This window comes from Alnus glutinosa, chromosome 9 (genome assembly GCF_958979055.1).
Source record: "Alnus glutinosa chromosome 9, dhAlnGlut1.1, whole genome shotgun sequence".
NCBI classification, from domain to species: Eukaryota; Viridiplantae; Streptophyta; class Magnoliopsida; order Fagales; family Betulaceae; genus Alnus; species Alnus glutinosa.
Window position 1 is genome coordinate 25,483,322 of NC_084894.1, and position 27,898 is coordinate 25,511,219.

At 40.7% G+C, this 27,898-nt stretch overlaps 1 protein-coding gene across 1 annotated transcript; it reads right to left on the reverse strand.

Moving 5' to 3' along the window:
- Positions 1-27,763, reverse strand: LOC133878582 (DExH-box ATP-dependent RNA helicase DExH11). The gene is made up of 23 exons (XM_062317151.1): positions 27,443-27,763; positions 26,450-26,707; positions 25,966-26,226; positions 25,775-25,843; positions 25,530-25,608; positions 23,683-23,888; positions 23,475-23,582; positions 23,030-23,131; positions 22,629-22,829; positions 22,367-22,477; positions 17,828-17,895; positions 17,260-17,623; positions 16,387-16,542; positions 16,199-16,309; positions 15,922-15,975; positions 14,869-15,126; positions 3,852-3,961; positions 2,825-2,978; positions 1,854-2,322; positions 1,484-1,698; positions 1,115-1,353; positions 583-703; positions 1-500 (listed from the first exon to the last, which is right to left on the reverse strand). The coding sequence occupies exons 1-23, from the start codon at positions 27,575-27,577 to the stop codon at positions 288-290; spliced, it is 4,062 nt and encodes a 1,353-aa protein (XP_062173135.1). The 5' UTR covers positions 27,578-27,763; the 3' UTR covers positions 1-287.
- Between the last annotated feature and the right edge of the window lie 135 nt (positions 27,764-27,898).

The following is a 27,898-nucleotide window of genomic DNA, read 5'->3' on the forward strand; positions in this document are numbered from 1 at the left end:
TATTTAATCACCGGAGGAAATTTCCCTGCCCAATTAAAGAGGCAGAGGAAATTTCCCGCGATCCCAATTGTAGGGTATACGTTTTACTATAATTTATCCACATCAATGTCGCTGTTTATCAGAAACAGATCAATTTGGGAATAGTTATACAAATCATATGGCTAAAAAATCAACAAATCTGGTGAATTTCAGCACATTGAGCAGGCCGTTGATTAATGTACATGCATGAGTTCCATATATGCTTCTCCAGATGCCTTTCCATGCTTCCACATTGATCGATGAAATGGTTACACTCCAGTGACGTACAAGCTAGCCGCGAAAACAATGTCGCGCTTTATCGCATTGGAAGCGGTTTCCATCTTCTTGTATAGTGCAGAGTTACCCATAATAGCTGCGGCATTTTTAAATTCACGACATGTCTCATCCAGTCTTACAATGGTGCGCACAATCAGACCTTCAGGGACATCTGTAAGTTCGCAGATATCTGCAAATGGAGTGCCCTGCCAGAATAAAGCTGTGTCAGATGGTGAGCCACTCCCAAAACGAGTGATAGGTCTAATTTAAGAGTTCTGAAAGAAAAACCTTTGCCCATTCATAAACAACTTCAACGAGACCAAACTTAAGATTGTCTTTGGCATACTCTTCAGGATTTATCTGTACTTTGCGCTGGAGCTCCCCAAGTCTTATTGCTGTGTCATATAATCTGGAAACAAACATCTATATTTAGAAAGAAAAAAAAAATGGAAGGCCCAGGTTGAGAATTTGGATTAAACAAAAACCAGGAGGAAAAATGGAGGAAAATACAATACCCCAATGTCAAGCACTGTATCAGTACTAAATTTTCAGAACTGCCTATCTAGGAATTGTCATGAAACCTACCAAAGCGCGTATTCAGAATTTGAAAACTCATGGCCATTGTCAAAGAAATCTCGATACAAAAATCTTATGATGATCTCCTAGTAGAGGAAAAGCTAGTGTTCTATCCTAGAACCCTATACATTCTCGGCATTCTGTAATGGGGAACAATCTCTCAAGTATATAACGAGAAGTCTAGTTATCAGATCTTTAAGATACAGGGACAAAAGATGAAGGGGAAAAAGAAGGGGAAACTAACCTCTCTTTGGCCTGAGACAGCTTGGGAGTAAGAGAGGGTTCAGAAGTATTCTTCTGTTGGAACACAAAGGCAGACATTAATGCCACCGCTTCTTCTGGTTCCAGGTCATCCAGTTGATTCTCAAATAAACATTCGGTGCAAATCAACTCCTCTCCCGAGTTCATCTCACAAGCAACACGGCCTTTTATTTGAACTACAAGGTCAGCATCTATACAACCAATTTCCTTCAGAACATCTATCTGAAAATGTACAACACAAAATGTTTAGCAGGATGATGTGTAATTGGATACCGAAACAATTTACTTCAGAACATTAAACCACCACAAGGTCAAAATATTGACAAGAAAGATTAGTGTCACGCAAACACACCCGGCCCTGAAAGTCTGGCATCTGTTGAAGTGCTTCATCTGACATTTGAAATTTTAGAGCATCGACTTCCTCACTGTGCTTCTTTATCTCTTTTACTAATTTAATATGTTCTTCCAATTTAACACACCCATGACACTTATTCTTTGCCATATTCTTCAATAGGACAGTCCACTCGCGGTATGCCTCCACAAGATCCACGTCTTTCAACTTCAGAGCTGAAACAAAATTACCAATTCTTTAAATATAACCTACTATCAAATTTCACATAAACTATTTGCTTCATATTCCTCTAGGAAATCCATTAAACAAGTCAGATTGTTTACCTTTCCCCACAACTTAATTTATTATGTTCACTGAAAAATGGTCATACCTTTCGGATCTAGGGCTGGAGGGTACTTATTTCCATCAGATTTTTTCAGACCCAATAGCTGTTGAACCGTCTTGGAGTAAGCACCACTACTACCATCTTCAAGAAGCCCAACTTGGTCAACTTTTATTTTGCAATCGCAAATGCATAAAAACTCTTTGCTATCAACTTCTCTAACCTCATAACTCACCCCAGCAGCGGTACCATGGTGAGGCAACTTTATGTTGATGGCCCCTGATCCTTTGCGAGACTTGACAGAAGAATAATACTCTTCTTCATCGTCACGTTTTCCTTTTCGTACCAATATATAACCTTCTGGGAAATCAGCACTTATTTTATCTTGTAAATTAGAAGTGGCAAGGGGACTTTGCACCATTGATGGTAAATTAGGTTTCAGCACCAAAACAATGTACTGTTGTTTATTACTAGTAGACTGTGCTTTCACAATAACTCCAAGCAAGTGGTCCTGGCCCTGCCAATTATGATTGATATAGGTTTAATAAGGAAACTGTATACATCCAAACAATTAACTGAATTTTTTTAATAAAATAGTTTGATATGGCTTTTTCTGAGAGAGTTTGATATGGCTAATACGCTATAACAGATGCAGTATGAATCTAACAGCATATTCCACTAAATATATAGCCAAGGGAGCTAGCGTCATCACTACAGCACCAGTTAGCTATATAAACATGGAAAGCACCACTCCGCCTCTTTTAACTTTCGTTTTAAAAGGTCACCTTGATTCTCTCCCTCATGGACGAAGCATAAGAGGCAAAGTTACAGCTACAAAAAAATTTTAAAATTGTTTTTTAAGTCTAATCTTAGTAGTTATTCCTTCATTTTTGCTCTTAATGTTTCATATGTTTTTAGTCACACTTTGTTCTAAATGTATATTCTCCATTATTATAGGCCAACCAAACCAACCCATATTACTCTTTGAAGAGTAGCCTTAATTATAAATGAGAACTCACCGATTGTGCTTTTACAACTACCACTCTTTCACGAGCAAGAAATTGTTGTGCAGCAGGGGACTGCATGACTGCCTCAGAAATCCGGTTGTCATATTGCTCAGCATTGGAGTACATCTCATAGTATTCTTCAATGGCTGGTTCACCTTTTATACATCTACATGCAAAGAGACATGCTTCAAAATCCATACATAGAATGGAAGACAAAAAACAGCACCAGAGATAGCATCTAACAACTAAACTGAATAGCCTTCCCTTGCTCTCATTTATCAGATTGAACCATGATTACAGAGGACAAAGATTGGATCCTTTTTTGTTATTATTATTTTTTTTTAACAAAGATAGTCCTCCCTATGAAAGACAAACTGATACTCTGATAGATAAGGATAACAATATGCAATTCTAGATCATCTATACAGCCATCAATGCTACTTCCATGTCTACAGGATGTATGCGTGGCCAAAACTACAAGTTTAGATAGTCTCCTTTCTCCTTCATAATATGTGAAACAGCAAAATGTTCAAAATATAGCCACAGGTGTCTCATCTGAAACTCATGTTATTGAAACAAGATAATTCAATTTCCCCATGATAAAAGTATTTATTATGTGGTTCAAGTCTTAGTTTCCAAACCTGTGATTTATACATCGCTATCTTAGCGATCAGAAAAGTTGAGAAACCATCTTTAAAGAATGAACACCCAAAACATGGAGTAAGAGAAGATTCCAAGACAAATAAAGAAAGTTGCCAAAGTAAGAGTAGTCCAACAAGATTCAGAGAGCAGAAAATATCCCCGCAATCAGGTGAATGTAAAGTTTTAGATCTTCAGATGGCTAAGCAATCCTATGACCTGGTAAGGCATTTGAGTGCCAAGTAAAGATTATCACTACATCCAAGGAATAGTGTGCCATTAAATACACATCTGCGGTACTCGCACATAAAAAGAATGTGCATTGAAGCCTGAAGTAGAGAAAGTCTATTATGAAGAGTTATGTCTGCCAATTAATAATCAAGATTTGCCCTTGACATACTCAATAGTTTTTGCGGGTTGTGCAAGCTTTCGCATTAGTAGTTGTTGTTGATCGGGAAGTTTCTTCTGAGCATGGAATTCAGCAAAACTTCTTTTCAGCATGTCCTCCACCTACAATTGAGGTCCCAAACCAAAATTGGTTAAATGAACTCACTTGATTGGTCAAAAGTGGCTGAGAGAAAACTTAAACAGAATAGTAATTTATGCTAGAATGCAGGAGACAACCTGTTGGACCATGTAGGGCTCTTCAAAAAAAAAAAAAAATGATTGGAAGTTAAGTCCCAAAAAAGTTTCTTTTAGATACAGCTACTAAAACAATCATTTCGCTATGAGACAGAAAAGATCTTATTAAGTAGGCTGAGGATTAGGCCCATTCTATATGTTAGAATATAAATTAAATTATTAAATTCATTTCTTCCTATTAGCTTAAGCTTTTGGGATAAGTAGTGATTTAACATGGTATTAGAGCAGAGGTCTTGAGTTTGAACTCTGTCTCTGTCATTTATCTCCCATTTCAATTAAATATTTCACATGCTGGGCCTCACTAATTAAGGGAGAGTTTGAACCTACACGTGAGGGGGAATGTTAGAATATAAATTAAATGATTAAATTCATCTCTTCCTATTAGCTTAAGCTTTTGGGATAAACAGTGATTTAACACTATCCATAAAATCTGTGTATTGTTTCTCGTGTAAACTAAGAATAATATTAGGGTAAAAGCCTCAAGCACTTGATTCTTAGGTCTTGATATTGATACGATATATATGGACATTACAGGTTGCCGTGTATATGGCATGCTATATTACAAAATAGTTCTATTCTATATTTACAAAGGTTAAATAAGGTAAGAAGTATCATGTCCTCATAGGCAATATAGCCGTTGGCTAATGGAGATTTAATGAGAGGATGCTAGCCGTTGTAGGTGAGATATGGTGAGGATATTCGATTGTCTAGTTTAGTAAGTCTTTCTTGAATCATGGCTGGCGGCTCTAGGGTTTGTTTGTGAGCTGTAGTGGTGGCTAGGGTTTTTGTGGAAGGTTCGGGTAGGCTTGTATCCTTAACACCCCCCCGCAAACTAATGGGAGGGACGACCGGAAGTTTGTCACGCAAGAAGCAAAACCGATCAGCAGTGAGTCATTTTGTGAAGATATCGGCTACTTGATCAAGGGTGGAGATGTACAGAAGTTGGATGTCGCAGTTGGTGACTTTTTCACAGATGAAATGGATGTCAACTTCAATATGTTTGGTGCAGACGTGTGAGACTAGGTTGGAGGCTAAGGACAATGCTCCGAAATTGTCACACCAAATGGTTGATGGAGATGGAAGAGAAATTTGTAGTCCTTGGAATAGCATACGGAGCCAGTAAAGGTCTGAGGTGGCAAGGGTCATTGCACGGTACTCTACTTCTGTGCTTGATCTGGAAACGACGTGTTGCTTCTTTGCGAACCAGGAGATGAGATTGGAGCCGAGGAAGATGCCAAACACAGTGGTGGAGCGGCGATCGTCAGGGTTACCGGCCCAATCAGAGTCACAGAATCCTGTGAGTTGAAGTGAACCTGGAGTGTAGCGAAGGCCAAAATCAACGGTGCCTTTGAGGTAACGAAACACTCTTTTAGCTACAGTCCAGTGAGTGGATGTGGGGCTATGCATGTGCTGACACAGTTGGTTGACGGAGTAGGTGACATTGGGACAAGTGAGAGTGGCATATTGTAGAGCTCCAACGATGTGGCGGTATTCAAAAGGATTAAGAAGAGCATCTCCATCAAATTTGGACATTTTGGATCTGGTGGTGTAGGGAGTGTGGTAAGGCTTGGAATCAATCATGCTGGTGCAGGTGAGGAGGTCCTAGATGTACTTGGCCTGCCGTAAGTGGAGTCCAAATGAGTCACGTGAAGTCTGGATGCCAAGAAAATAGGAGAGGGAGTCGAGGTCTTTGATAGCAAAGTCAGCCTGCAATTTGGTGATGATGGACTGGATGGTGACCACATTATTACTTGTAACAATAATATCATCCACATATACTAAGAGGAAAACATGAGAACCATTAGAGTGATATAAAAATAGGGAATGATCCACTTGGGAGCTGGAAAATCCAATTTCTAGAAGAGTTTGAGAGAGGCAGGTGAACCAGGCCCGAGGAGCCTGTTTGAGGCCATACAAGGATTTGTGCAATTTGCACACATGGTGAGGAAATGCAGGGTCCACAAAACCTTGCTGTTGCTCCATGTACACTTCTTCATCGAGAAATCCGTGAAGGACAGCATTTGAAACATCTAACTGTTTGAGAGTCCAGTTGAAATTAACAGCTAAGACTAAGAGTAAGCGAATGGTTGCAGGTTTAATGACGGGGCTGAAGGTGTCATGGTAGTCAATACCACAGAGTTGGTCAAAGCCCTTGGCTACAAGGCGAGCTTTGTAGCGTTCGACACTGCCGTCCGGGTTTTGTTTGACCTTAAACACCCATTTGTTGCGAACAACATTGTGGTGTAAGGGACGGGGACATAAGGACCGAGTGTTATTGATTAAGAGAGCCTGAAATTCAGTAGTCATGGCAGCAACCCATTCGGGTTTGGAGGCTGCCTGCCTATAGGTGGATGGTTCGGGTGGGAGGATGACAAAGTTATAGGTAACTAAGGGATGTTTGCTGAGAAATGAGGTGAAGCCTGGGAATGATCTGGGTTTGGAGGAGCCAGTGAGGGAGAGGGTGATGGGTCGGTTACCTAGAATAGGAAGGGGGGCAGGAATAGGAGAGGGGATGGGGGCAGGGCTGGATGGAATGATGGAAGAGGGGTCTGGGGAGGTAGGCAGGGAAGGAGGGAAGGTGGGGGCAATGGGGGAGGATGGTGATGAGTCAAGGATGTGGGGCTGAGGTGGAGGGGGAATGGGAAGTGGAGATGAGGAAAGAGAGAGAAGGGTGATTGGAGCGTTGCGCAAGTTGAAATAGAATCGAAGTTGCTTGAGGGGTGGTGACAGTACAGGAACTGGATGGGAGGTTGTGACCTTTAGAGGGGAATTTAGTTTCATCAAACACTACATTGCGGGAAAGATAGACTTTTTGAGATTGGGGTTCAAGGCATCGGTAACCACGTTGATTGGCGCCATAGCCAAGAAATATGCAAGGTTTGCTTCGAAAAGTCAGTTTGTGGGAGGCATACGGACAAACCAGTGGGTAGCATAGGCATCCAAAGCTTCGGAGGAGGGTGTAATCGGGTTCTTTCTTGAAAAGTGTGGAGAAGGGGGATTGGTTTTGGAGAACAGGGGTGGGTAATCTGTTAATAAGGAAAACAGACGTTAGGAATGAGTCGACCCAGTATTTGGCAAGGAGACCGGACTGTACAAGAAGGGTTAATCCAGTTTCGACGATGTGGCAGTGCTTCCTCTCAGCAATTCCATTTTGTTGAGAGGTGTGAGGGCATGTGAGGCAATGAAAAATGCCATTGTTAGTTAAAAATTGTTTGAAGGCAGTGGACGTATATTCTCCACCATTATTAGATTGAAAATATTTAATTTTTGTGTCAAACAGATTTTCAACTAATAACTTGAATTTGATAAAACAAGAAAGAACATCACTTTTATTAAATAAGGGGTACAATCAGGAAAACCGACTGAATTCATCAACAAAAAGAACATAAAACTTGCATCCACTCAAAGATGGCGCTGGTGAGGTCCAAACATCTGAGTGAATGACTTCTAAAGGATTAGTAGACCCCTTAGTAGCTGCGGAAAAGGGTAACTGCTTGGCCTTGCCAAGTTGGCAGGACTCGCATACGGAAGGAGGACTGACTGAACCGAGTAGAGGGAGATTGTGGTGACGAAGAAGGTATTGAAAAACTGAGATAGAGGGATGACCCAGCCTTTGGTGCCAAACCATGTCATTGGCTTTGACACCAAGGAGGGCAGTGAACCCGCTACATTTATTGAAGGAGTGAGGATGCAATTTGATGGGATAGAGCCCATTTTCACTAGGACCATGGAGCAGCACTATTCCTGTCAAGTTGTCCTTCACAGTAAAATCAACGTCAGTAAGAGCAAACCAACATTTATTATCTTTGCAAAATTTGTTAATAGATAATAAGTTGGTTGATGAACTTGATGCAGAAGGACAATGCAAGATGTTTTTAAGGAGAAAATGGTGTAAAGTAGATGTAGGAGAACGAACTAAAGAAGAACCAATGTTTTAAATATGCAAACCTACTCCATTGCCTACACCAACAATATCAGATCCATCAAAGGGCTAGGGATTGGTGAGGTTGGAAGATTCTGCAGTGACGTGCGTGTTGGCTCCAGAGTTGGCTAGCCACTCTTGATTGGCAAATTCCTCATTGACTTGTGTTGTCATGGCAGCGAGTTGCATGGGAGGATGGCGCCCTTCGTATGCAAAATCCATGCGATGGTAGCAGTCCAAAGCACGGTGGCTGGTTTTGCCACAGATCTGGCAAGGAGAATATTTGCGTGGAGGAGGGGATGATTTGGGAATGGGGTTCTCGGCAGTATGAAGGGGTGGAGGGGATGATGGCTAATATCTGGGAGAAAAGGGAGGATTGTGTAGGGGAGAGAACGGAGGGTTGTGGGGTGAGGAGTGGCGGTACTAACCAGGTGGTTTGGGAAAGAATCGAGGTTTTCTGAAATAAGGATTGTTGCTGTTGGAAGGTTTGGTGCGGTGTGCATGGAGTGCAAAGGAACCTGTTTCAGGGGTAAGGGCTTCTTGTTGATTCTAAAAGAGTATTTCATGGCTAAGCAACTCGGATTGAAAATCATGAAATGTGGTTTCTCGGAAAGTTCATTAGCCCAAGACTTGGCTTGATTGAGATATTTGGTGCACGTCTTAGTCCCCTGCTGCAAGCTTTGCAACGGACGCTTGAGATGGGAGATGTGTGATTTGGATTGAGCAACAAACTGTGTGGCCAAAGAGGTCCACGCAAGCCTCGATGTGTTCAAACTGTACATCAAGGGCACAAGTGAAAGTGCTAAAGAGCAAATAATGAGACTAAGGTGTTGTTGGTCTCGTCTCAGCCATGCAACAAGGTTGGATTAGGAATCTGGGTGTCACCAGTGGCATTGGCGACAGTTCTGGACGGACAAGGTTTCGTTCCATCAAGTAGGCCCTGGAGTTTATAACCACATAGGATTGGTTGAAACTGAGCAACCCATCCGAGGTAGTTAGGACCTTCCAGTTTGATGCTGCCGAGCTGAGTGACATTGGGTATCAAAAGATTGGTTTCAACAGCGTTCGTGTTGGCCATGGAAGAGCGTTCGCTGTTGGTAGGCTCTGATACCATGTAAACTAAGAATAATATTAGGGTAAAAGCATTAAGCACTTGATGCTTAGGTCTTGATATTGATACGATATATATGGACATTACAGGTTGCCGTGTATATGGCATGCTATATTACAAAATAGTTCCATTCGATATTTACAAAGGTTAAATAAGGCAAGAAGTATCATAGAGAAGACAAGGAGGAATGGTGATGGCGCTCTTGGAGGGTTTGAACCGATTGATTCTGCTAGATCATTCAGCAAAGATGGTGCGCCTTCCTTCGTAGAAGTTTTGCGTTCCGGTCCCAGCCGCTTGGAGGTGGAGATGACGCTGTCTCAACCAGCGGTTCCTTTGCCTAAGGATCGTGGTGAACGCTCGGAGGAGCAGAAGCTGCCGATTGTGATATCGTGTGGTTCAGAAAATGTGAATTCTCAAGTGAATCCTTTGGGTAAGGACCATTGAAACCGTTGTGGTTCAGAAATTGTGAAGGCTGAGATGGCTTCTGCTGCTCGAGACAAGACAGGTTGCTTCTATGGAGATATTTCTGCAGGAAATCAGCTAACAGGAGAGATGAACACGTATTACTCTCTTTTGATTTGGAAAACCCAGCTGGGGAAGTTGAAGGCTGATGTGGACCAAGCTTTTAGCAGGGTTTGTGAAGGGCTTCTTGAGATTGGGCCTGGCTTGAAGCCCAATGTTAATGGGTGGAAGAGAAAGTATAAACTTAAGAAAAAGAGGAGGCTTCGTTGGGTTCAAAAAGATCCGAAGCCCAACGCTTATGTCCTGAAAGATCCGGTAGTGCTTCCTGTGGAGGGTCTGTCGCCGGTGAAGGGCATTGGTGGTTCAGATAAGTCTCCGGCAACATCAGAGATCTCCAATGGGTTGGGTTTTCCGTCGTTCGGTACCCTTGCTCCGGGGAGCCAGCTTGCCGTTTGTTCTTCTAGTTCTGAGCGGGGTTCACGGCCAGATTTTGTTGAAGTGCTTTTGGAGGGAGAAACGGGTCCGTTTGAGAAGATAGGTCTATCTTCAAAGTTGCCAGAGGTCACCAAAGGTCCACCTTTCACCCTTGAAGTCCTTGTTCCAGTAAGCGTTTCTCCCCTTTCGGTTCTGAGTTCTGGGCTAGATTTGCCCATCCCTGTTCCGGAGGTTTCTCCCAAAGACCCAATTGTTTTTGCCAAAGTTTCGAGGTACTTTGTTGATGCGCTAACTGTTTGGCCTGGTCCGGGTTCTTCGGAGATTGTCCCTTTTACCCACATCCCCTCTTTTGGTTCGGGAATCAGGAATGGGATCGAACTTGCTTTAAACCCAGAGGAAGAGCCTGAACCTTTGTCTTTTATTGACAAGGTTAGGGGATTTTCTAGTAAGAAGTCTCCAGGGGGTTTTTTGAAGGAGGTTCTAGTGTATAGCCAATCGGTGAGGATTACGTGCGATGGCTATGAAGGTCAGCTTTCGGCTATGTTTGAGGCTATCATCGACAGTAATGATAAGAAGGTAGCAGGTCCTAGCTCGAGTTTGAGCATCAAAGGTACGAGAGAATTAAACAGATTAGCTTGTTCTGTTCATTATGACGCGCATAGTGTCAACACCTCTCGTGGTAGGTGCAAAGGTAGGGCTTTTGGAGGTTTATTATGAAGCCCAAAATCCTTTCATGGAATGGTAGAGGGTTAAACGAGGGTGACAAGCGGTTGAAAGTCAGAAACTTAATAAGGCAATGGAAGGCAGATATTATTTGCTTGCAAGAAACTAAACTGGAATTTATTTCTAACAGTTTAGTAAGAGGTCTGTGGGGTTGTCACTTTGTTGATTGGTGCTACTTAGCCTCTCACGAGGCCTCTGGTGGTATTTTTGATTATGTGGGATAGAAGGATTGTAGAGAAGATAGACGTGTATGTGGGTGAGTTTGTTGTTGCTTGTTCTTTCAGAAGCGTTGCTGATGACTTCTATTGGGCCTTCGTTGGGGTCTATGGTCCTAACTTTGACTCTCTCAAAAGTTCTCTCTGGGATGAGTTGGTTGGCCTCTCTTCTTGGTGGGAGTTGCCTTGGGGCATTGGGGGTGACTTCAATGTCACACGCTTTCCTGCTGAAAGATCAAGAGACGTTCATCTTAATGCTGCTATGATGGAGTTTTCGGACTTTATTTTTTAGCAGGGTCTTATGGATCTTCATCTTGCATGAGGGCCATTTACGTGGTCTAATAATCAGGAGATTCCCTCTTGGTCTCGTCTTGATAGATTTCTTGTTTCTCCAGATTAGGAAGTCAAGTTTCCAGGTATTCTACAGAAAAGGCTTCCAAGACTGTGTTCTGATCATTTTCCTATTCTTCTTGATTGTGGTGGGGTTCATTGGGGTTCCAGACCGTTCAAGTTCGAGAATATGTGGTTAAAGGCTGAAAGGTTTGTGGATAGGGTGAGTCTTTGGTGGGAGTCTTATCGCTTTCAAGGCTCGCCCAGCTTCATCTTTTTTCAAAAGCTTAAGGCTTTAACGAATGATCTCAAAAGATGGAACGAACAGAAGTTTGGTAATGTGGAGTTCCGCAAAAAATATGCATATGGAAGAATTGTGTGCTATTCATAGTTTGGAGGAACAACGTGGCTTAACTCTCGAAGAAAAGGTGAGGAAATGTGGGGTCATCAGAGATCTGAAGAATTCTATTCTACAGGAGGAGATTAGCTGGAGACAGAAGTCTAGGGTTCTTTGGCTTAAAGAGGGTGATAAATGCACTAAATTCTTTCATCGGGTAGCCAACTCGAATAGGAGGTCCAATTCCATAGAGTCTCTCTCAGTCAATGGCTCTACTTCTTCCGATCAGCAGGTTATTAGGGATCATGTTGCTCAATTTTACAAGTCTCTTTTTGCATAACCTTTCTGTTGGAGGCCTAGGATGGATAACCTTGCTTTCGACACTTTGGAAGCGGGTGAAGCCTCTTCCTTAGAACTTCCTTTTGAGGAAAGGGAGGTCTTAGAGGTGGTTAAAGGGTTGAATCGTAATAAGGCTCAAGGCCCTGATGGGTTCACTCTTGCGTTCTTCCAAGACTGCTGGGATGTGATCAAGACAAATCTCATGGGGGTATTCCAGGACTTTCACACTCATAGCAAGTTTGTCAAAAACATTAATGCCACTTTTATAGCCTTAATTAGGAAGAAGCTTGAGGCTATGGATCTTAAAGATTTTCGGCCTATTAGTCTTGTAAGTGGCGTTTACAAGATCATTGCAAAAGTTCTTGCTAATAGACTCAGAAGGGTCGTGGAGAAGATCATCTCGAATCCCCAAAATGCTTTTGTGATAGGAAGGCAAATTCTTGATTCTGTTCTTATAGCTAATGAGTGTTTGGATAGTCGCATCAAATCAGGTGAACCAGTGTTACTTTGTAAACTGGATATTGAGAAGACTTATGATCATGTCAACTGGGATTTCTTATTGTATATGTTGAGAAGATGGTGTTCTTGGATAGTGCATTGTATCTCCCCGGTGCATTTCTCTATTTTGGTGAATGGCACCCCTTCTGATTTTTTCAGCAGCTCTTGTGGTCTTAGACAAGGTGACCCTCTGTCGCCTCTCTTGTTTGTCATCGTAATGGAGGCCCTTAGTAAGTTGTTCTCTATTACTGTTCAAAGGGGCTTCCTCTCTGGCTTCTCTGTGGGCTCTGGCAGCAATGGAGTGATTAACATTTCTCATCTGTTATTCGCAGACGATACTTTAGTTTTTTGCGGGGGCTAATTATGATCATCTTCTTTATCTTCATATGTTATTACTATCCTTTGAAGCAATTTCAAGTTTGAAGATTAATTTGGATAAGTCAGTTTTGGTTCCTGTGGGTTATGTGGATAATATGGATGATTTGGCTGGCATCTTGGGCTGTGGATTCTCATCTCTTCCCTTAAAGTACCTTGGACTTCCGTTGGGGGCCCCTTTTAAGGCTAAGTCCAACTAGGATGAGGTAATTGGTAAAATTGAGAGGCGGCTGGCTAGCTGGAAGCGGTTGTATCTGTCGAAGGGTGGCAGAGTTACTCTTATAAAAAGCACTCTCTCTAATCTTCCTACGTACTTTCTTTCTCTATTCTCTATTCCCTCCAGTGTTGCTAGTCGTATAGAGAAGCTGCATCGAGATTTCTTGTGGGGAGGCATAGGTGAAGAATTTAAATATCATCTGGTTAATTGGTCCAAGGTTTGTTCTCCTATTTCAAATGGTGGTTTGGGTATCCGAAATTTGAGGATCTTCAATAAGGCTCTATTAGGGAAGTGGCTGTGGCGTTATGCCCATGAGAGAAAGGCTTGGTGGAAATCTGTTGTGGATGCAAAGTACGGTTCTACTTGGGCTGATTGGTGTTCTTTAGACCCCCCCTGGGTCATACGGAGTGGGGCTTTGGAAGAATATTAGGAAGGGGTGGAGTTTGCTTTGTAGTCATACTAGACTTATTTTGGGAAATGGATCTAGGATCCGTTTTTGGGACAATGTGCGGTGTGGTGAGATGCCCCTCAAGAAAGCTTTCCCAGTTTTGTATGACATAGTGCGTGACAAGGATACACATGTTGCAGACCACTTGGTTGTGGTAAGTGGGTCCTATCAGTGGGATGTTAGCTTCTTTCGAGCGGCCCACGACTGGGAGGTGGATGTTTTGGTCTCCTTTTTCTCTTTGCTGTGCTCAACCAAAGTGGATCGTGATGGGGAAGACCAGCTCTCGTGGTCTCCTTCTCACAAAGGGAAATTTGATGTAGATCTTTCTATAAGGTTCTTGCTTGCAAAGAGACTATTCATTTTTCCTGGAAAAGTATATGGCGGACCAAGGTTCCATTGAAAGTGGCTTTCTTTGCTTGGACCGCAGTGCAAGGGAAGATCCTCACCCTAGACAATCTCAAAAATAAGCGTGTCATTGTAATTGATAGATGTTGCATGTGCAAAACAAATGGGGAGTCTGTGAATCACCTTCTTCTCCATTGCGAGGTTGCACGCGCTCCATGGAACGCCATCTTTAGTCGCTTCAGTCTATTTTGGGTTATGCCTCTTCGGGTGGTAGATTTATTTGCTTGCTGGTGGACTGGTGGTCACTCTCGGAGTGCGGTCGTGTGGAAGATGGTTTCTTGTTGCCTTATGTGGTGCTTGTGGAGGGAATGCAATGATAGACAGTTCAAGGACAAAGAAAGAACCATCGAGAAACTCATTTCCTTTTTCTTTCATTCTTTGTACTCTTGGTCGGCTGCGTTCCTCGCACCTTTAGTGATTAGTTTTTATGATTTCCTTGTTTTGTTTTCTTCTTCCTCTTAGATGCCTTTCTTGTATACTTCCTATGTACTTGATTGCGCTTTGCGCTTTTAATGATATTTCTCTTACTTATCAAAAAAATCATGTCCTCATAGGCAACATAGCCATTGGGTAATGTAGAATTAATGAGAAGATGCTAGCCGTTGTAGGTGAGATATGGTGAGGATATTCGGTTGTCTAGTTTAGGAAGTCTTCCTTGAATCATGGCTGACAGCTCTAGGGTTTGTTTGTGAGCTATAGTGGCAGCTAGAGTTTCTGTGGAAGGTTCAGGAGCTGTAGTGGCAGCTAGGGTTTCTGTGGAAGGTTCAGGTAGGCTTGTATCCTTAACATCTCATTCATGTTCTACATAAGTTCTTTGATGAATAATCATGTTCTACATAAGTTATGGATGATGGGTATCTGTATGGATATCTTTAGCTACTACAATTTGAAAAGAGGCCCCGTTTTTTCGGAAATTTTTTTATCCACAATCCTGAGAAGAAATTTGTAGGATACATACCTTTAATTCCTCAACACGAAGAAGATGCAGGATCATGATATAGGTCAGCCGAAACTGAGACTCAAGCCTAGTTGCACTTCCAACTATAACATTGTTCAAATCGCTCTCGTCTGGGATTTCATCACGACACATAACAACAACTGTACCGATTTTATCAAGTCCTCTTCTGCCAGCACGACCTGCCATTTGAGTGTATTCTCCTGGCAGTAATTGTCTAAATTCCCTGCCATCAAACTTCCTTAAAGTATCAAAAACAACCTGCAAAAACCTCAGTTAGGTCAAAATTTAAAATACTAAAAATGTCAAATCTGCAACTGGATATAGCATAGCACGCATTTATTAGAACGCCTTTACACTTTTTTTGATAAGTATTAGAATGCCTTTACACTATCATTATATACTTTCATTTATGGACTTTTGGTAACTTGTCATGATTATTTTATTTTATTTTATTTTATTTTTCTTTTGTTATGACGAGGAACCCCTCTAAAGCAGGACCACTTCGTGTATCTCACCCTATCAGGTAAACTTTGAACCCGTATAAAGCGTCCATTCCACATGGATCGGGTAATACTCCGGCTTCGCCGGCGGGCTAGCCCCAAGAAATTGTTTGTACCCAAGGGGATTCGTAACTTGTCATGATTATTGATTCCCAGTTATTCTTAATTAGAAGTGTGTCAGGGATAACTCATATCAGCTACTACCATAAATAATAAGAACATAGATCTTTGAGGGGAAAAAAGAAGAAAAAGAAAGGGCTAACTGATAAAAACATGTTATCAATCATCAAATTGTTTTCATGTTCATCTGAAAAGGTTAAAACAAAATAAGTTACTATGACCAACCATGTCCAAGAGCCAACTGCTTTGATTGATCATGCAGCAGCCAGTTGTATTGCCTTTCAAAAAACTGAACGTTCAAGACTTCAAAAACTAAAAGACCCATGCATGTCCAGAATATAAGATAAAGTATAAAACTACTCCAACTTTTCATACCGTAGCAGTAATTCAGTAATTAACTTCAAATTAAAGTAACATATCACAAGAGCCTCACCGTTCGAGCAGGAGCATTAACCCCCATTGCAAATGTCTCTGTTGAAAATAGAACCTACAAATTAAGAACAGAGAGATCACTTCTTAGACGACCATTAAAACTCAAACACACATGAAAATAACATTAGTGAAACCTCAACTCTAATGCATGATAACGAATTTGATTGCAGCATTTTCTTAACTTCTAAAGAGCATCAGGGGATAACAGCAGGATCATTTTGAAAACCAATATGAACGGCATACAACACTGAAATAGTCCCAAAAAGAGACAGATTTACCTTGATTACACCACGACAAAAAAGCATTTCAACAACTTCCTTAACAATTGGGAGCAGCCCTGCATGATGGACACCAATCCCTCTATGAAGTAGGCTTTGTACTCTGAGAATCTGTATATCACATCACTTCATTATCTCAGGAGCTCAAATGAGATATAAATTAATAAAGAATCTATAAGCTGCCAAACCTGTGGCAAATTCCTGTCAGATCCCTTCAGTCTTGAAAATGCTTTGTCACAGAAAACACGAATCTCACTTTTCTCAGAACTACTAGTGAGGTCAGTCCCATACATACCATCAGCTGATTTATCGCAGCGATTCTTTGAGAAACAAAATATAACCACCTACACATGCATGTAAAGGCAAGATAAAGCTCCTAAGTTGTATCATAAACGTTATAAATTTAACAAAGAAATAGCTAAAAGACGCTAACACAGGCAAATTAAGCTACCCTATCAGGTTTATCATACAAACATAAGCACATCAAATTCTAAAAATATTTCCAAAGCAATCCCAAACTGGAAATTCAAGTTTTTTGTTAGTATCCAAACTGGAATTCTACAACTCTAAATATCACCAAAAAATCCTTCTAAATTACTGTGGTCCCTTCAAGAATGCCAAGTTGCAATTGACATGTCCGGTGCATTAATTACATAGTTATATACTATTTCATGGCTGTAGGATTGGAGAATATGAGCTCATATTTGGTGAAGGAAACAAATATTACCTTCCGTTGATGAAAATTGAGATGATGCATATAACAATAAGGACAGATTTTTTTCCCCCCATTTTTCCTTGTTATGGCTGAAGACAGGCACTTTATCAAAATTTCTCTAAAAAAACTACCTAGCTTTTATAGTCTTCCAAAAATTTTGGTTCACGTTCTAATTTATGTTTTATATATTAGAAAGACAAACACTCACAACAAATTCTAACATAGTGAGATAAACCTACAAAAACACAAATTGCAATAAGTTCTCATAGCTTCATTTCAGAATCACTGGGATAAAACATGGCCAGAGTAACAAAAATAGACTAAAGGAAGATATATTCTAACATACAGGTAATAGTGATTTCTTTGATAGGTTGTTAATAAGCAACAACCACAAAGAAGATTCTGATCTCCTTGATCCCCAATTATTCTGGCTGTTTCCATTGTTTTGATTCCCCCCACCAGTCCCAGAATGCTTATTCTGTTTTCCCCGATTAGAGAATTCATGTCTCTGAGATTGACGCGCATCATGAGCAGCTGAGGAACCAGCATAAGATCCACGACCACCACCAAAGGCAGTCAAATTCTTTTTCTTGAATGCATCTTTAACAGCTTTCAATCCCTGAGGCATAAATTTTTCACTTTCACATATTTTGTAAAGTTCTCCAGAATAAAATAGGCAGTGCTCCAATGGTACTGGTCTTTTCGAAGTCCTGATAACAAAAACAGAAACTTATAAACAAACAGGAAATGCATTATATAAATTTCCTTTCTGCTCTATTCTTATTTAAGAAAAGCAAACAGGAAAAATGGATGAAAAGAAAGCAAGAAAAAAGCCAATAATTTCACAAAATTCCAAACGCTCAAGACAGTGAAAGTGAACCAAACTCCAGTTAGCATAGAGATTCAATACTTACCCAGTTACCCGAATTTCCTTTTGCTTTGTTCGACCAATCCAGTCAGCAAATTCAAAGGTGTTTGGTACCTGTAAAATGATAATAAATGCTTAATGAATCGGATTACCCATCTTGAGGCTCTAAAATGAGAAAAGGCACAGCATAAACATGATCTAAGACATTAATAGAAAAGTATAATTATAAAAAAAATAAAAATAAAAAAAATCCCTATAAACTGGGTTGTAGAAGTTCCTCCAACCCAGCATTTAAAAGTGACATGTGTCTTTTAAGCATGTGAGAAACACATGCTATTAAAAAAATTTGTATATTTTTTATAAGAAAGAAAGTTTTATTAAAAAAGCGTAAGACACCCCTAAGTACACAGGAAATATACATAGGAACAGCCAAAGTAACCCACAAAAAGAAAAAAGAACCCAACAAACCCTCAAAAACCAAAAACCTCAAGAACCATTCCCCCCAACCGCACATGAGCCTTCCCTTTCCTATGCCGAGTGGACGCACTTGCATCACCGTAGTTGATGGAGCTTACCAAATTTAAAATTTCACTCCTGCCTTTGGACTTTGGGCGCGCAACCTTAACTTCCCGAAGAAAGTCCTTTTCAAAGGCATCCAGAATCGGCAAGGACGAATCCTCATCCTCAGAACTATCCACCTCCCAATCAAATGCCATGCTGGGAGGAATAACACCCAAAGGGTAAGGGGAATCTCTAGCCTCCCCATGCCAAATCTTATCACCCTGCTCCCACACAACTATCTCCCCAGATGGATTAAAACCTACTGGCCACTTCTGAGATTGGGACAAACCATTCACCTTGAATTCATAGCCCTTTTCAAAGATAGGAGTGACGCAATCACTCAAGGGGGAGGGAAGCCCTATCACCCCATCTTCCTTGACATCTAGAGTCGATGACGACACGACCGACTCTAAAAGCTAAAGCGAGGAATGAGGAGTAGAAACTTTCACAGCCGGGCTCGGGTTGAGAAACTCCCTCCGAAGGAAACCGTTCTCCGAAATAAATGGCTTAACAATATCCTTCATGAAATCTGCCCCTTTTGCAGAATCCATCACTGGAAGCACTGCAGCAGTCCCTAAAGATGGTCTGAGAAGACCCCTCAGGTCTAAGCAAAGGGGAAGAAGCACCAAAAACCAAACCCAACAACAGAGCTTATCGGAGCCGGAGGAGCATCCAAAGACACCGAAGACAACATCTCCGATGTCGTCAAGGGGGGAAAGACGAACCGTGAAAATGCAGACATCTTGGCAAAATCAACCGCTGGATCAGAAACACACCCACCCCCAGAAGTCAACAGACCCCGATCCACCCTAGTAATAGCTGCCGAAATAGTCTCTAGCCCATGGGCAACCGTCGGATGCTGAAAACACTACGCAAAAACGAGACCCGCTTCAAGCTCCGACACAGGACCCATATCCTCAGAGACTTCCATCGTCTCTCTCTTTTTTCTTTTTTTTGGATAAATACTTCCATCGTCTCTTTGAAGTTGGGTTTAGGCATGAAATGGCCCAAACGAAAACCTTTAATCTTATGGCCCAGACCGAACCCAACAAACCAACCCAACAACTTCCCAAAAACTCGGCCCACAACTAAGTTGAACCTAACGAGCATCTTACTCCACGTACGCAAATTCAAACGCGAATTTGTCATCCTTGCAGAGCCTGCCAAGCCTCGAACAAAGAGACCAGCTTTGAGATTCTTCTTACCCAACGGACGCAGCAGCTTCTTCTTGACCATCGGATCAAACAGAGGTATCTCCAACACAGAGCAATCCATTGCCGATCTCAAACCCTCACAATCTACATACCTCACCGTCGAAAGGATATCAATAGCACACAGCTCCGCCAACGGAGCCCACAACTTGGTATGACGATGGAAAACCACCCACGATGGGCATCACCGTCGCATCAGGGCACAAGTCCGACCTCACCACCTCCACAAACGAAGGCCCCGTCCTATTCAAAACCATTCTCAGCCTTGGCCCCTCCTCTTGCCCACCCTCCTTCTCCACCGAAAACAAAGACCCACTCCCACACCCAACCGTAGCAAAAAGGAAGTCTTTTGCCTTTCTTAGCTCACCGGTAAATTTGGGCCAGCCCTACCCTCCACGACCCTCAAGGATCAGTAGAATCCCTCTCCGTCCACCCATTCCATAAGCTGCCATCTCTAAAAACCGGCCATCTTTGTTCCCACCTCTAAGCACGATCAGAACCTTCGTCCCCTCCCTGAAAGATTTGACAAACTCTTTATCTCTAAGGAAACCCAAAAGAACCTCCATCGCCAACGCTAGCCAAACAGTGCAATGGTTGCTCAGGAGGACCTCACCAAAGAAGCCTTTCCTCTTTTCTTCCACCTGCAACACCGACGCCCCATCCAAGACCGAGAGCACAAAAGATTTTTACTCCACTAAGAACCTCCTTTCCATCTCAAGGCTCACTGATGAGAACTCAGATGAAAGCATCGCTTGATGACGAGTGCCGCAAATGCTGAAAGAAGCAAAGTCATAGCGTGACGCACCACCACTAGGGTGGAGACAAAGGAAGAGAGGCGAGAGAGTGAAGAGGATGTTTCTCACGCCACACTAAATCTAACAATTCTCACATGCTAACGGACAAATGTCACTTTTAGAGGCTTGTTTGTAGGCAATTCCAGTTCAAAAAAAAAATGTTTGCAAGAAGCAGTTTAACCATGATCCTCACAATATCAAGAAACAAAGCATTCACAATATAAAGATAGGTGGAACCCAAGTAACAAGAAAATAGTCCTTTGGCATCTGCATCTAAAATTGTTAGGCAAGGTAATGTAAGCTACTTCACTTGTTACCCGGCATAAAAATTGAAGGTGCTTCCATCCGTCCAGTCACAACTGCTGAAGGAAGTTATAGAATTAACATTTCAGATTTTGAGCAAGCAGGCAAAGCAAGACTAGAACCCCAAACTTGTTCATAAATTTAAAATATGGTACATCAGTAGAATAATGTCACGACCCAAAGAAAGTGCTAGGCACATCTATGCTATTACTCCAAAAAAATTAATCAAAGTTACGATTGGAACTCCCTCAAATCACTTTGGTGATGCTTTGTATTTATAGAAAGTTTACAATAGTTGTGACCTAGGAGAAGTATACAGAGATTAACATTCTACAGCTAATCAAACTAACTTGATATATCCGTACATTTGAATTCTATGCATCTTACAATGTGGGATTGATACCCATATAACACCATCACAATTCACTCATCTAATGTGGGACTTAACTTTTCAGGGTCATAATCCCTCCATTAAAATCCTTGACGTGTCAAGGTTCACGTCATACTGCAATGCCTCAACACCATATGGTGTTACCAGGTTGCTTTGATATCATTTGTCACAATCCAAGGAAAGAGTTAACCACATCTACACTATCACTTCAAACAGACTAGTCAAGTTGCAATTGAAACTCCTTGAAATCACTTATAAAGCTCAGTCTCACCTGGTAAGAAACCAATGTAGGACTTAGAACCTATTCAACCCCTTCACAAACCACCAACCTAATGTTGGGCTAATTTTCTGGGATATCACAATCTCTGCCGCTTAAATTTCGGACGAGGATGTCAAGGCCCGCATCATAATTCAATGTCCCAGCACCACCTAGTGTTACTACGTTGCTCTGATACAATTTGTCAATACCCAGGGAAAACACTAACCACATATATGCTATTACTCCAAAAGAACTAGACAAAGTTACAATCGGAGCTCCTTGAAATCACTTATAAGGCTTTGTCTCACTTGATAATGAACTAATGTAAGACTTGACACCCATATAATACCATCACAATCCACCCACCCAATGTGAGACTTCACTTTCCAGAGTGTCACAGGTAAATTATTACAAAATATGGACCAACAATTATATGTCATCAGAATTTCAATGACCAAGCCATGTACTTCATGATAACAAGATAATAACAACTTCATAAATTGACATAACCAACACCAGCAAATAAATGCAGAGCTGACATTTATGGTATCACATAATGAAATGACAGATCCATATAACAGAAATTTAAAAGACTAAGAGTTTAAACATGATGACACAAAAAATCTCTAGCCCAAGGGGTTGGCTTAAGTGGTAAGGGCCTTGATCTTGGTGGCATTTCTATTAGATCTAAGGTTCGAATCCCTTGAGTGCAAACAATTCCTTGGGGTCAGCCTGCCGGCAAAGCCGAAGTATTACCCGGTCCGTGTAGAGGGGACGCTTTGCACAGGTCCGAGGTTTACCTGACAGGAGTGGGTACACGAAGTGGCCCTACCTTGGAGGGGTTCCTCATCATACAAAAAAGAAAAAGAAAAAAAAGGAGTGATCATCCAATGAAACACTTTACATGCTTGAAGCTGATTTAGAAGCGAGCAACAAATAAACTAGTCACAAGACTGTGATTACAGAAGCTTTGGTAAGTCATCGAAGTAATCAAAATTGACATCAAAGCGAATCATCTCAAAAACAGATTTCATTAAGTATATACATATTAGGAAGAATCATTTACCGTAGCCGAAAGGAGAACAAAATTAATATGTCTTGGAAGCATGATTATAACTTCTTCCCAAACAACGCCTCTTTCGATATCATTGACATAGTGCACCTCATCAAATATAACCTGTCTCCTCATCATGCAGCAAAAAAAGCAAGAAAAAGTGTCCATAAATTTATATTGAAACATGTAAAATGGCAAAAATAAAAGTAATAAAATAACTTAATCTTTCAAAAAGAGGGTGGAAATTACTGTTAAGAAAAAGGAGCCCCTTTACCCATTCAATATCACGTATAATATCTGCACCCCGGTAAAGCATTGACCTTAATATCTCAGTGGTCATGATTAGACAAGAAGCCTCTGGCCTCAAGCTAACATCACCAGTGAGAAGTCCAACGTCAAATTTCCCAGAGAAATCCCTATATTTTTGATTGCTGATGGTTTTAATAGGTGCAGTATATACAGCTCTCGTGCAATGCTGCATGACATTAAAATCAAGTAAAAAATCTTAGCATAGAAAGTAAATATAACTCAACAACAAAACTTGCTTGAATATTAATATTCTAATACATGAGGTAGAGTTAAAAATTCAAGAGACCAAAATTATGTACTACATTCAACTACTCAATCAACTGAGGTATTTAAAAAAAGAAAAAGAGTGCAAAGTCCAAGTCATACTTTCGATGCCAAAGCGAACGCATATTCTGCAACGACTGTCTTTCCAGCTGATGTATGTGCAGCCACAAAAACAGAATCTCCCTTTTCAAGATAATATATAGCCTGTAATTATTACAAAACAAAAAATTCTTATTTCAGCTGCATATAACATAGTTCTCAGCCACTCTTTAAGCTGTCACAGTAAAAGGAGAAGAAAAGAAAAAATCAAATAGCATCACGCATAAAGGATTTACACATGCACAAAAGTGCATTGCAAATATATTACCCCGCATGCTACACAAAAGCTTTGATTAAAATTCCAATAGGACCAGTTGCATCCAAATACTACATAGATGATGTGAAGAAGAAACAACAATGTCCAATTCAGCCTTCTTTGGTGCACACCGGTGCAAATTATAGTTCTTTATCTTAACAGATAGCAGAAGAGATTTGCAGTGATCAATACCTCTTTCTGGAATTTATCCAATTCAAAAGGAAATTCTAATGCCATATCAGGAACAAGTTCATGGAAGCGCTCTGCAATCCCTTCACTACCTCCAATAATAGCCCAGGCCTGCCAATGGATAAACTTATAAAAGAAAAGCACAAGCAACAGCAGAAGAGGAAGACCATGAGGCAAATAACATGATACTATTTATGTTTGAGGAAGCTACCTCCCGCTGCTGCTGTCCAGCACCATCACTAATCCCATCCAATATTGATGCTGATCCTCCTGATTCTACCGACAAGATATCATCCAATAGAGATAACTCAGGCTCATTTGCACCACTGGACACATCAGGCTCATTTGCACTGCCGGACACATCAGCCTCATTTGCTTCAGCTTCTGACTTAACAGACTCCGCTTCCGACAATGTTCCTTCACAGTCAGCATCGGACATTAGCCCAAAAAAGAAAAAAGACTAAATGCTTGCAAAACCAACTTTTCCAGGCTTACTTTGGCTTGCTAATATTATTAGATAGACATCATTCAGTTCTATCAAGTGGTGATTGTTTAATTTAACCATAAAACAGATGTTTATTCCATTCGCTAAGGTACCTCGATAACTTCAAACAGAACTCCAGAATGGAATAGCAAAGAAGAAAGAAGAAATCAAATTTTCCTACTTATATCCATCTCCAAAAGTTAACCACCAATGTTTTATACATTTAAAAAAGTTAGTTCTTAAGCAGAAAACCACTAGTTACTCAAACATGGTGCTGCTTTCATACAACCATTTACATCGTAGTCAACACCAAAAGGTCAAAAGAAAACAAATGCCAAATTTTTTTTTTTAAAAAAAAAAAAAAAAAAACTAAAGGTGATATAAACTTTAGGTCTCCAGAACACACATAAGCTCACTGCAAAATGAAAAACAGTGATATATGTTCCCAGAGATTAAAAAAAAAAAATGCAGTAAGCTAGCCTTTTGTCTTGCTTCACCTGAAGTACTAAACAGAATAGGTATTAGTTTGGTAATGGTTGGAGCAGCAAACTCGGATTCAGCAAGAATCTCATTTTTTGGTAGTACGAACGAGGAATTGGCCCAAAAATTTGATAGGGGTCAAGATGCAGTCGGGCGCCGGCGGCTGACTCAAGTGCCCCGAGGATTCTAACCAATTAAATCAAGCTAGCTACAGGAACAAGAACAGCAAGATATAATACCATTCTTAGCTAGCCTATCGTGCTATAAACCTACAGGGAACTACAGCCAGATAGAAGACATTCTTTTATATCCCTCTCTTTAATCTTATTCAGCATTAACAATAATCCGAATCAATTCCCAAATTCTTCTTCTGATAGTTAAATACATCTCAAACGCTAATACAGGATTCAACTCTTAACTTCTCTCTCCACCTCTTGTCTAATGAGGAGGAGATGCCATATGATCCAAAGACCATTGGCTCCAATCAATCCCAAATTCTGAAACTTGATGGTGAATGGTTTATAAGCATCGAACTTTTCAATACACAGCTTAGAATACAAGCAATGCCTCTTCAACCCTTCACGCATTAGAAGTTAGGCAGTGTATTCTGATTGAGAAAAGTGGAAACAAAGAGAAGTTCATTGCACTCTTTGGCTACCTAAATGAGACATAAAGAGGGGAATGCTTAGAGGAAGAAAAAAAAAATCTTTCGGGGCCCATTTTTCCTTTTAGAACACTTCTCGTGACTCAAATTTCAAACGTGCTAGAATCCAGTGCAAAACTCCGATCACAGAATATGCAATACATCTGTAAAATTCAGCTTTGGCCCACTTGGATCAAGTCGGTATACAATTTGGCCCTTGAGTTGGATATAAAAATCATAATGAACAGGCCACCTCAACCTTCTCATTTGAGAGTATCGCTTGTTCTTCTTTATAAATAAAGAACAATATATTTGATGCAATGCAAGGACAACCAAGTTCATTCACAAGCCCAAGCTGAGCAAGCCTCTAGATGGCTGTTTTCCCATAAGATCATAACTTTATAAACAGATGCACCCATGACAAGGACATCAAAGTGCAGATCATACATACCATCTACCTCAGATTCAGGAACAACATCCTCTTCCCAAGCCTTCGTGAACAAGTCATCAAACTGTACAGATAACTCCCCCTACATACACAACTAACACCAATCATTAGCCAACCATAAAATATCAGACTATTAAAAAAGTTAATGACACTAGGACGTCCTAGCTTGAGACAGAATATGTGAACAAGGAAACTTAGATAGATTTTTACAAGTTTAAAAGCCAAAACAACACAGCACAGCAACTCACCAGCTTTTCATCTGATGTGCTCTTAAGCGAACTTCGGTCCTTATAAACATTCCATGAGCATGGATAAGCCTGGAGGAAAAGGTAATGGAAAAGAGCTTGTGTCAAATAAAATCATGAAGGTTTATAGTATTCTAAAAAATTAGTTGAGTAATTTGTTTATAGTTTTACGGGTGATTGATAAGTAGATTAACCTTGAGATTGCCAAGGTCCAATCCTTTCTTCAAGCTTGGAACACTGGTCTGTGCAGGGCCACCATTCATAACTTCACGTACCCATTCACCATTTGAAGCACCTTCAGGACGACTCCTTTCTAAAGATTGGGAATCATCCAAACCTCCTGGACGAAAAGGGCGGTTGTTGATGCTTCCCCTGACGAGATCCTTTGCAGGTCCAGTTGCACGTGTCAAAGACCCAGAGTCTTGAGATGCAAGCATTAGTTCTGATACATCCACCTAAAACAATATAATAAGCCAACTCCCAGGCCAAAGTCAGAAACAAGGAGGTAACAAGAGAGCAATTAAGAATAGCACCAAACCCAAATATTTCTGTGTTTTATTATCAATTGTAGAACAGCAATATAAAATTATGGAACCCTTTTTTTATTTTTCAATGTCAAGTTAAATGGAGTATCTGTGACTGATAAGCACACCCATCGAAGAAGTGAGAGCCCCATACCTCAACAGATTTGGGTTCCCATTTTTCTAGCATTGACCCCTTCTTCTGGCGTCTAAATGGTAATTCCCATGTAGGAATCACAACAGAACGTGGTAATGATGGCTCTAAAGGTACTTTTGCCTCTTCAAACCAATCAAAATCCCACTGCCTTCCAGCTTTTTCAGGTGAAAACTCTTCAGGGTCTAATCTTGGCAAGAGATACGTCTCTTCTATATACGCTTTAATTGACTCGGGTGTTTCCCTAGGAAATGCGGGCGGCTGAAATAGAAATAAGCTAAGTTATTAAAACGGAAAGAATAAGTTCTCTTATGGTAGCAGAACTAAAAGTTGTTTTCTTCTTCACAAATGATAAGTTGAATGTAAAGCAAACATGCAGATGTTCAATCAACTTGAGAGGAACAAATTTTCTTAACTTGTTTTCTTTGCTTTGATTTTCAAAAGAAAATATCAATTGGCTATGTTTGTTCAATTTTTGGTTTTTTGTCTTTTGTTTTCTATAGTCAAAACAAAATTATTAGCAAACAACGTCAAACGCAAAACACTAAGAACTATTTTTATTTTTATATTTTTTGTGTCACACCATAACTCTTTTTGCAAACCAAAAACAAAAAATATCATCCAAAACACATTTACAAACATACTTTAACAAAAAAAAAAAGTTTCCCTTAACTACCAGAATTTGAAAAATATTATGTTTCCGAAATTTAATTCGGTTTCTTTTCTAACATCATCTAGCAAAACCAAAATTCAATATGCATTAATACCAAAACCCGAATAACACATAAAACAGAAAATGCTCCAACAAAATTTAATAGAAGTGAGAGTGCAAGCTTTTCTCTTATACATGAAATCCAGAAGCCATACAAGTTCTTACACATTAGCCAAACCCTAAAAGCAACGAGCTATAACGGAGTTCAAAAGGCACGAAATTAAGTAACCAAAACCGTAAACAGCTAATAGTTTCTGAAGCATAGCGTGAGACGGAACACTGACCAAAATGAAATCGGGAAGCGACTTAACGGGGTCGGAGCGCTCGACCGTTGAGATGGGCTCCACCCTGAGATGGCCACTGTGGCCGGAGAACCGGACCCGGAAAGCGAGCTCGTTTGCCGCTTCGATTCGATCCATTTCGTGCCAGGGCGCTTAAATTCTTTGCTCTGAAAATTGAGCGCTTGGTTTTTTTGATTCTTATGGTTTGTGATTTTCGCGGGTTCCTCTGTTGCCAAGTATCGTTTTGGGCAGTGCTGAGTGATGCTTTTTACTCCGTAGGGCCTGTTTGGCTGTGAATAGTAAATTCTTCCCTATGGTCTTTTTCTTTAGGATTTGGGAAGGTATATATAACTTTATATGCACCAATTCGGGGAAAGTATGAGCTTAATGTGAAGCCAGTGAAGAAAGGTGTTTGCTATTTTTAATGCACTGATGCACTTCTCTTTACAGTTTTGTACG

Coding starts and splice junctions, on each gene's coding strand:
- LOC133878582 (XM_062317151.1), bottom strand. CDS start 27,577: ATGGATCGAATCGAAGCGGCAAACGAGCTCGCTTTCCGGGTCCGGTTC. Junction 23,132..23,474: donor TGGATAAATTCCAGAAAGAG/GTATTGATCACT, acceptor TAATAATTACAG/GCTATATATTATCTTGAAAA. Junction 2,979..3,851: donor CAACCCGCAAAAACTATTGA/GTATGTCAAGGG, acceptor CTTTGCATGTAG/ATGTATAAAAGGTGAACCAG.